Here is an 11,287-nt window from a genome sequence, read left to right as displayed (position 1 = left end):
GGAATATTGGGTATCACTAATCTCCTCTGGGTGCTAGAAAGAAATATAAAATCGGAAAGATAAAGAAAACTAACGTTATAATTCATCGACTGAAGCATCAATAATTATAAAAAGAGAAATATATCTTAACGCTCAGATCGGTATCTCTCTGATATTTCATTTATTTTGACACCTGAATATTGAACTGTGGTCAGTCTTTGATACAGAAGATAAATATCAAAACTGTCGGCCTAATTTCAAAGAAATCTCTGGTATGTAATATGAATTACTGACATTTATATTAAGATTTCCGTTGTAGGTTTATCAACAAATCTCTCTTTCTCTCTTTCTCTCTTTCTCTCTCTCTTTCTCTCTCTCTTTCTCTCTCTCTTTCTCTCTCTCTTTCTCTCTCTCTTTCTCTCTCTCTCTCTCTCTCTCTTAAAAGCCGATGACCTGAGAAAATCAAGAATACTAATGGCAAATATCAAGCTGAGGTTCGCATGAAGAAATGTGGGTATTATCTGCAATAGAAGGTTTAAGGCAAATTCACCCTAACTTCGAAATGAATAATGTTCGAAGAATGAATGTCTGAAACAGATGTGCAAATTCAAAATAATTTAGCACCTAATACTCATCGCATCGTCTTTTTAAAAATTTGGATTTGATAACCAACTGTAAATACAGGGACATAAGACTCACTGACAGACAGAAATATTGGATAGGAAATTTTAAGGAAATGGTTGAAAACTCAGATTTAATTTCCTAATTTAAAAAGTTTGTTTATTTCCAACCAAGAAAGCGCACGTAACTCGAACATATTTTCTTTACAAACTATAAATTCTGTGAGCAGAAATCTTTCATAATAGCAAATATATTTTCAAAAGAAAGCAATGCAGGAAATAAACATGCCGAGAAGTTGTCAAGTCATTCAATAAGCCTCTGGGGGAAAAAGAAAGATTAATGTGCAAGAAGAAAAACAAGGTTTCATAAAGCTGCCACTTGCAAAGCTGAAGTCATTTCTGAGCCCAAAATTCTTAATTTACTAGGTGGAGGTCGTTGATTTGCTGTAGATCAAGGAAGGAAAGTTCCAAACACCGTCAACAGAGGCATTGTGTTTTTTATTAACCAAGGGAAAATGAGTTAACAGATGGAATCTCTGGCAATGCTACTTTAATACCAACAAAGGGCCTTAGCTTGATTTTATCTGTTGAGGGCTTTGTAATAATAGTGCATCTGCTTGCTGTCATGAACGAAGTGAGTGACCTTATATGAAATGCCAAACTTTTTTCGAAGATACCCCACCCTACCCATAGCCCAGTCATTCCTTAACCATAGATATCCGAGATTTTTTTTTTTTTTTTGGGGGGGGGGGGGGCATGGGGGGATAGGGAGACCTCATATTTCCGGCGGCGGAGTTAATAACTCCTTATACCAATAAATATATTCAAATTAAATTTCAAGGAATTATTTAGATCTATATAATCTTTGTTTCTGCCAATTTTAATTTTCATACCTACTATAGGCATGCCCTGGCGTCACTTTTGTATGTAAGTTACAGCTTTTAGCTAAAGAAATCAGTAAGGAATCGCAAACTACTCCTAGAGTTTTTCTTATATCCAAATTATTTTCACAGGATTTGACGGCGGTTATGTGAACTACATTCATAAAAATTTTCGTATTTATCCTTAGTATAGAAGTCACAGTAGCCATTTTTATATATCCATGGGAGGCCGATTTTTGGCGGCGCCGTAAATTATTCATAGAATACTTCACATATCTGAATGAATTTTTCAGGGAACTATCGAATTAATATTTACTTTGTCCAGGTCAATTTTCATGTTGATATCTGCCAAAAAAAAATCCACAGCAAACGTTTATTTCAGTAAGGATTGAAGGGTCATTTTTGGGGGTGGAGTAAATTGTTTTAAAATAATTCAGCTGATATTTTGGGCGGCGGGGTCAGTAAATACAATATTTTATTCACGATTTATTTGTGCATTTCATTTGTGCATTATGGAGGAGATTTTCTCTCCTATAGATTTAAGTTTAATATGTAAAGTACGTAAGACTTTCGTCGTTAATTTCATTGTATTATTCCTTCAAGTCAGTATATATAAATTTACGTTATTTTTAAGAATTACCTTTTTATCTCACGTATTTTTATTACAAAGTCTTACGTAACTATTTGAGAGTGTTATGTAACCCAATAAGAGATATAAACAAGGGCTTTTGTAAATGTTTTTCATATTTTTATGAGGTATTGCGTCACGTTTGAGAGAAAATTTGCAGTTCTGATATTGTGCCATGTACTTTGGAATTTTCCCGATAAACCTAGAGATATATCTTATCTTTTTTTTTTTTTTTTATTTTGGGGATAAAGGATTGGGGGAGCTAGCTGACTGAGAAAGTTTGTCTTCGTGTTGCGTGAATACGCATTCGAGAGAGCAATACTTGGTAACGGTGATGCCTTAGGCCCGCCCCCTAAGCTACCAGATCTCGATCCTAGAAGCTCCTGGAAATAGCTAAGTTTCATATAAATATAGCAAGCGGAAAAATGGGGGGTGGTCTACATGTAAATATAAAATCAATATGTAATGACCACGATCATATCATTAAACCTTGCATTTTTAAGTGAAAAGGTAGAGATGGAAAAAATGCATTTTAAATATTTAATAAATTTAAATTTAAATGGTTAGACATTTATGAATACAATTTAAAATTATATAAATTTCACTGTAGCAGCTGGTGGTGGAATGACGAAAACGAGTCTTCGAAATGCACTATTATAAGAGATTTTAAGGTTCACAACTGCGAGGGCTTAACCTTCTTCCTTTCACTCATCCGCTAAAAAATACAAAGTAAAGGAGAATCAACCACGGGAAAAATCAGAACAATAAATACAACACTAACAAAAAGTAACTAAAATAAATCAACAAAATTTCAACACTAATCAAAATATCAATTACTGTAATCGCCTGACTAAAATCTACAATTTTCATATAAATCAAAATCTTGAAATCAACGAATCACCGAAAACAGCAATTAACTAATCACGAAATCACTCACGTAAATATTTGCTCAAATCACCACTAAATCACAACAGCTCTCAAATTATCAGTAAAACAACTAGCAAATTTAACGAGTTGTCAAATACTTAAATAAATTTATAGACTGCACAGAAATCACAGGTTCAATCTAGTAAGAATTTAATTAATTAAAATACTTTAAATTATTCTCAAAAACACTGGCATATAGAATATGTAACGCAAGAACAAGCATTAAAGCCCCTTATGCTTACCCTGTTGCGATATCAGTTCTGGCGAGTGTGGAAAAAATCATTTAACAGACGATCATCGTTAAGCAGCGTCCGGATCCCATCCTCAATGAATTAGTATGTAATTGTTTCCATGGTAGAGGAAAAATCCATAATAGTTAATCCAGCGTGTGTATAAATCCTAAAATCCACTTGAATAATGAGAGAGAGGGAAAAAGAGCTGCTCCTCCTCACTCCCGTGTAAGGTTGCTGAAGACTGTGCTGTGTGAAAAAACTTCACAACGACGTTAACGGCAGGCAGATATAACTGGATATAACTACTGTATAGTAGTTACTATCTAAAAGCAAAGGGGCAATTAGCGACACTTCTGTATGCCAAATGTATCAATACTTAAATATTCAAATTAATAATTTGAAGTTTTTTCAATCTGCCCCCCGCGGATTTAAATTTAAATTTCTATACAAGACCAGATTGAGCTAGCTGCTTATTCTTCTCAGAACAAACCAAAGCAGCCCCCCGTTGAATTCTTGCAATATTGTCATTAGAAACAACATTAGAATCACTCTGAGGTACAAAATTTAAATCTAACTGATCAATATGAGATTCACTTAACCCATCACCTTTAACCAAAAGAATAACAGACGATATATCCCTAAAAACAACACTTTTATTACCCTTGACCAATTGTACTTGAACAGCCTCACCAAGAGAATTATAAATAACATCAAGAACTCTAGCTAAAGGGTAATTGGGAGCCTTAACCATTGAATCTTTTATCAAGACTGTCACCTTTTGATATTTTAACGTGCTCCCTAGGGTAATATTTACCTCTGTATTTAGTTGCCTGATCTTGCAATCCAAATAAAAATTCATTGTGATAACTATTACGCAATTTCTCTTTAATATGAATTAAACGCCGAAAGTCCTTACCCAAGTCAGAAGAGTCATAATCATCAAGTTGACCTTCGTGATATATACATTCCATAACCTGTGTATCATATCCAAATTTCAAAAACTCTGGTGATAGCACCTGAAAATCATCATTCACATTCTGTTCCCTTAATGCACCAAGTTCAGAAATGGGTTTCTTATTAGCGTAACATATGCATTGTTTAATTACATGAGAAAATTCCAGAAAATCTAGATTATTATGGATTGCTCCCTGTATTAACTTTCTTACCAGACCAACTCCGGACTCTATGATACCTCCAATACCACGATTCAGAGAACCACGAGGATACTGTGAAAATTCAGTGACATCGACACCCCTCTGATTGAAGAATTCCTGCACCTCACTTGCTTTCAGACATTCCTCAATCCATGTGAATGCACCACCAAGATTTGAGCCAGAATCTGAAAATACTTTGTTAGGCAAACCATAGTTGTAAACATGATTTTGAAAAGCCAATAAAAATCCTTTAGAATCACCTGAAGTCACTATTTCAACATTAATCATGTGAGACCAAATACATTTAAAAATTACCCCATAGGTTTTAACTTTGTCACTTCCATACCTTGTGAAATATGGTCCAAAGTAATCAATGAAACATACAGAAAAAAACCTCTTTATGGGATTCACATTCCACTCTCTATAGTCATTAGCATTAACTTTAACTGGTCTACTATTAAAACGTTTACAGTGGTAACATTCATTCACAACCTTCTTAACTGTTGGAAATCCCTTTAGCAAAAAAAATGCCGGTTTCAATTTATGTAGCACGTAGTAAGTACCCGAGTGATTAAACTTCACGTGAGTGTCCATTATCAGTATTCTACCGAAATCGCTATTATTACTAATGAGTATTGGAGTTCTCGACATCATACCTTTAGACATCTTTCCCATTTTACATTTTACTCTAAGAATACCATCAGTGTCACAAAATACATTCATTCTACTAACTAGCTCAGGAATACACTTTTTTGCTTTCCGTTTTGAAGTGAAAAAATCTTGTAAATCTGGAAAGCAATTCTGTTGATCAAGCTTTAGCAAATCATTACTGCATTTTTTGTAGCTTGCATCTAATAAGGCAATTGACTGCTGGCTCTTAGAATTTATTCTTAATCTTAATTTGTTTATGAAAAGCTTAACTTTCATTAGTACTTTAATTGCTTTGTCAAGTGAAGAATACTTAGTTAAATCAACAACTGTACCAACTGACATATCTTCAACATTTGCCTTATTTACAACCAGCTTCGGTATATCCACATCATTAATCATGCCTGGATTAGGAATTACAAGCCATTCTAGTAAATTTAAATCTTCCCGTAACATCTTGGGTCCGGTCAAGTAACAAGAGTTTCTTAACTTTGAGAAGGATACTAATCTAGTCGTGAAATCTGCAGCATTTTCATTTGATCCTACGTGAGCTAACTTCACCGAGTGTGTAGACTTACAGAGGTCGACAATATTTGCGATTCTATTATTTACATATACACTTCTCTTTTGAAGCTTTGTTCTCAAGTTCTCATAATCAGCTAGCCAACTTAAGGCAATCGTAGAATCTGAAAACAACATTATGTCATTAACTGCAATAGGCACAATACAAGAAGTGAGCATTTTATACAGATCAAAAGCCCTTTGCAATGCATACTCTACTGCAGTGAGTTCGAGTACAGGCATAGTTCGCCCTTTCAGATTTTTATTCAGAATCTTATTATGGGCAGATACGAAGGATACCAACTTTGAATCTCTCTCCTGCAAGTAAATAACACATCCAATAAAGTTTTTACTCGCATCACTCATTACAATTATATCAAAATTAGACTTTCTGCTACCCATATATCTTGGTATCTCTAGCCTTTCACCATTATTGAATTGTGAAGCTATGTTTCTCCATTCATTTAGCTGAGCACCATGAAGAGAAGTATCCCATTTATCTACATAATCAGACTGTAATTGCCTGAGGAAGATCTTACATCTGTTTAAAACAGGCAAGTTAGTATTATTCAAATCAAATATACTCATTACTGAACTCAAAATCTGCCTAAGAGTATTGGTTTCAACATTTAATTTAACACATGTGGCCTTTAGTATATCATTATATCTGTCCCAGCACATGCCAAGAATTTTAACCTCTTGTGGAGTCTCTGTGCCAACTTTACAGTCAATGTCACGCTGAAATTGAGAATGATTAGTAACATACTGCTGCAATGGAAATTTATGCTGCTCAAATATTGTACTGGCTTCCCTGTGAACCATTTCAACTTCATCTTCATCTGCACAACCAATTAGAAAATTATCAACATAACTGCCTTGGAAGATTCTTTTTTTCAATTCCTGAATTTCTAAAGTATCACCATCTGTCTCCAATATTAGCATTTTATAAAGACAGCACTGCAACAGATATGGAGAAACAGACATCCCAAATATTACTCGCTTTGAGCGATACACAACTGGTGTAAAATCTCTAGATTCAACATCCTTAAACCAATAAAAGAGAAATTTTGAGGAATTCTCATCATCAATGGCCAATCTGTGAAAGGCTTTTGAAATATCAAATCCAAGTATAAACTTGTCAAACCTCATCATGGTCAATGCATCACTTATTTTAAAATTCTTGTTATAACCTGGGTGAATACATTGATTCAGACTAATGCCTTTACTGCCATCATGTCTTTTTTCTGCAAGATTCGCCATGTAAATAACTCTTACTTTCGTAGTATCTCTTTCTTCTTTAATTACAGGACTGTGGCTAATGAAGAAATATTTTGGAAATTTCCTTTTATATTCTTCAAAATCTTCAACTTTTTCAATGATTCCCAAATCAATTTGCGACTGGAAAACTTCATCAATTCGCTTTAGAACATTACTGTTCATGTATTTCTTCTTCAGACTGCACAGAACCTTGAAAGCAAGTCTCTCATTTGATCCAAGAAGATCTTTATATCTAGTCAACCAAGGAATTGGTACGACATAAAATTTTTCATTATCTCTGTAAATGTTGCATAAAATAAAATCTGTCACTTCTTGCTCAGTTTCATTAGTAACACATTCAATAGAATCCTCTTCTTCCATATTTATGAATATCTTACAATCATGACCTAACTGAGAATAATCCGCAACCTCTGCTATATCTGGCAGGCTTTCAAGATTATATATTCCATCAAGTGTTGGCACTTCATAGTCAAATCCATCAGAATCAATCTCCATAGTGCCAATGTATGAAGTAGTAGATTTTGTTTCTTCAGAAATCTTCCTATGAGACATCAAAGATGTATCTACTGAATCGGAAAGATTCTTTATCCAGTCAGAAATAGAACCAATTAATATTAGTTTATCATTAATTCTGTAAAAAGAAGTCAGTCTGTCTTTTTGACCTAGTACTCCACTCTCCATGCTCATCACACAATGCCAATCCTTTGCACCTATCAGTAGCTTTATATCATCAATGTCATGAATTCTGTTTATATCATTGAATTTATCATAAGCAACCTCTTTACCATTCTGCCTTAGCAGTTCTATTAATTTATACATATGAGGAGCTTTCATCTGAATTTTAATCTTAGGAATACAAATACAAGTAATTTCATATCTTACATCACCAATCTTAAAAGGAAAACTCACTGACTTGGTACAAATCTTTTGATTAGTATTAATCCCTTTGATAATCAAATGTATCTTAGGATCTACTACCTTTAAGTTCAAAAAATCTGATAAACTTTCCTCAATAAAGGAATTCTGGCTACCCGAATCCAAAACTGTATCCACTTTTACACGATCATGTTCAGTCGTCACTGTTAGTAAAGGTAATAAAGAATCAACAATATCCAAATGACTAGATGCTGTAACAGTTGATGGTATTTCATTAACACTCTCTATAACATTAACCACCTTTGTGGTAGTTTGCTTACTATTACTAGAATCTGTTGGCTTTGAACTACACAAAAAACTCCAGTGTTTACCCTTTTTGCATTTGAAGCATACACCTGACGTTTGAAATCTGCACTCATTACTATTATGACCTGCCTTTAAGCATTTAAAGCACTTGTGCAATTCTTTTAATCGCTTTATTTTATCAGATACTTGCAAGTACTTTGTACAACTGGCAATTTTGTGATCTTTAGCATTACAAAGCATACATAAACTCCTGGTTAAACTATTATTCAAACTAGTAGCCAACACTGCGGTTTTACATGGACTTTCTTTACTAGTGTTTAATTGAGCGTTATACCTGCTGCAAGCTTCCAAAAATTTACCAGTGACCTCATCTAAAGTAGGATGAGACTTATTTGTGATCGCAACTATGATATCTTGAAATTTAGTAGGCAATGAAGACCACACAAAATAAAGCATAACAGTGTCCAAATCAATAGCATTATCTTTCACTGCATCAATCAACTTCTTAATATGAGCATAAAAAATATATGGATCATCCTTGCCCCAAACAAACCTCAAGTCAGTTAACTCTTTAATGAGGACAAACTTCTGAGGCATTTCATCAGCAAATGCTGCGATCAAAGTTTGTTTAGCCTGACCAAAAGTTTGCTGGGACACCTTTATAGAACTAATCATAGCCTTTGCTCTACTATGACATTGCTGCTCAAGTAAATTATACCTCTCGACTTCATTTAAATTATACGGAGCAGTCAAGTGTTCAAAAACTTCAAAAAATCGCTTACATGTAAATTTATCTTCCTTAGAATCTGCATAATACCGAGGCAAATTCAACTTGGGCAAATCAATTTTAGTTCTGCAAGGAGTTTTATTATCAATCTGTACGGAGAGATTATCAAGTCGAGATTGCATTTTGTTTGACAGTAATTTAATTTTACGATGATATTCCTCACATTCAGAATCCTGCCTATCCAAATCCTCCTGCGGAACTAAGGAGTCCAGTCTAACTTTAGTCAAGATCAAATCATCCAACGTCTGCAATCTTTGACTGTAATCACTCAGAAAACTCAATTCTGTTTGCAATTCAGCTTTATCTAAAGAATCAACAGCATTACACAATTTATTATACAATACACTAACCTTACGGCGTATAGTAGTACGTTCACGCTTTTCCGATTCCGTCATCTTTAACTAACAGACAATACACCTCAAATAAATCAACTTTCAAATGAAAAACTAACACTTATAACGCGAGAGGGAGGGGGACCCGGACACCGCCCAACTAGACACGACCAACATTCCACACCAGTGCTTAAAAAATATTAATCCAAAAGTTCGAAGGACCAAGCGGAAAAATGGGGGGTGGTCTACATGTAAATATAAAATCAATATGTAATGACCACGATCATATCATTAAACCTTGCATTTTTAAGTGAAAAGGTAGAGATGGAAAAAATGCATTTTAAATATTTAATAAATTTAAATTTAAATGGTTAGACATTTATGAATACAATTTAATATTATATAAATTTCACTGTAGCAGCTGGTGGTGGAATGACGAAAACGAGTCTTCGAAATGCACTATTATAAGAGATTTTAAGGTTCACAACTGCGAGGGCTTAACCTTCTTCCTTTCACTCATCCGCTAAAAAATACAAAGTAAAGGAGAATCAACCACGGGAAAAATCAGAACAATAAATACAACACTAACAAAAAGTAACTAAAATAAATCAACAAAATTTCAACACTAATCAAAATATCAATTACTGTAATCGCCTGACTAAAATCTACAATTTTCATATAAATCAAAATCTTGAAATCAACGAATCACCGAAAACAGCAATTAACTAATCACGAAATCACTCACGTAAATATTTGCTCAAATCACCACTAAATCACAACAGCTCTCAAATTATCAGTAAAACAACTAGCAAATTTAACGAGTTGTCAAATACTTAAATAAATTTATAGACTGCACAGAAATCACAAGTTCAATCTAGTAAGAATTTAATTAATTAAAATACTTTAAATTATTCTCAAAAACACTGGCATATAGAATATGTAACGCAAGAACAAGCATTAAAGCCCCTTATGCTTACCCTGTTGCGATATCAGTTCTGGCGAGTGTGGAAAAAATCATTTAACAGACGATCATCGTTAAGCAGCGTCCGGATCCCATCCTCAATGAATTAGTATGTAATTGTTTCCATGGTAGAGGAAAAATCCATAATAGTTAATCCAGCGTGTGTATAAATCCTAAAATCCACTTGAATAATGAGAGAGAGGGAAAAAGAGCTGCTCCTCCTCACTCCCGTGTAAGGTTGCTGAAGACTGTGCTGTGTGAAAAAACTTCACAACGACGTTAACGGCAGGCAGATATAACTGGATATAACTACTGTATAGTAGTTACTATCTAAAAGCAAAGGGGCAATTAGCGACACTTCTGTATGCCAAATGTATCAATACTTAAATATTCAAATTAATAATTTGAAGTTTTTTCAATTAGCAACCCCATGGACGCATAGATCCGATAGAGAATCCCAGCCTTAAATAATAGTCATCTCCCTCTCCCTCTCATACTCAGCTCAGTGTACTGTTTTAAAAGTGTTCAGTGAAATATCGAAGTTTTGTTGAGACAGGGTTTTTTTCGGTATGCATTGATTGGTTATTTTTAGCGGTGGAGTGAATTGTTTCTAGAATAATCCACATATTCAAATGAAGCTTTTAGGAATTTGTGCGAAACATAGCCTTCTTGAATATGCTGTTAAATGTAGCAACATTACAGTAAACTGCGTGATAGTGAGCATCAACAAGGGATAATAGCCGTTTCATAAACAATATCTGTCCATATTTCTGCTAGTACAAAATCCCATGAGTGCCACGATGTTTAGAAGCATGGTTTAATGACCACCAAAAAATATCCTTTTCTGTGTAATATAAATATTTGTCATCCTTTACCTGTTTTATCTGTTAGTTGATTAAGCATCGATTGTACAACAGAAAACACGATTTCCAAAATGCAGTTTGTTTTCTGTTAAAATGGGGTAATCATACAGCCCAATTTGTCGATAGAATAAATAAATATAAGTGGTTATAAAATAGATCCGAGAAAAAGAAGCTATATATAAAGATGATAAAACCTAATAATTGAAAAGAGGCTTCTAAAAAACGCTGAACATTAAAAATCTGAGAAACTCTC

General features: G+C 34.0%; 1 protein-coding gene across 1 annotated transcript; it reads right to left on the bottom strand.

Moving 5' to 3' along the window:
* Positions 1 to 2,634: 2,634 nt before the first annotated feature.
* Positions 2,635 to 10,069, bottom strand: LOC137639836 (uncharacterized). The gene is made up of 2 exons (XM_068372076.1): positions 3,278 to 10,069; positions 2,635 to 2,823 (listed from the first exon to the last, which is right to left on the bottom strand). Exon 1 carries the CDS (start codon positions 9,271 to 9,273, stop codon positions 4,012 to 4,014), a length of 5,262 nt encoding a protein of 1,753 aa, XP_068228177.1. The 5' UTR covers positions 9,274 to 10,069; the 3' UTR covers positions 2,635 to 2,823; positions 3,278 to 4,011.
* Positions 10,070 to 11,287: the final 1,218 nt, after the last annotated feature.

Source organism: Palaemon carinicauda, chromosome 4 (genome assembly GCF_036898095.1).
Source record: "Palaemon carinicauda isolate YSFRI2023 chromosome 4, ASM3689809v2, whole genome shotgun sequence".
NCBI lineage: Eukaryota > Metazoa > Arthropoda > Malacostraca > Decapoda > Palaemonidae > Palaemon > Palaemon carinicauda.
The sequence above is the reverse complement of the archived record's forward strand: the minus strand, read 5'-3'. Positions and strand labels throughout refer to the sequence as shown.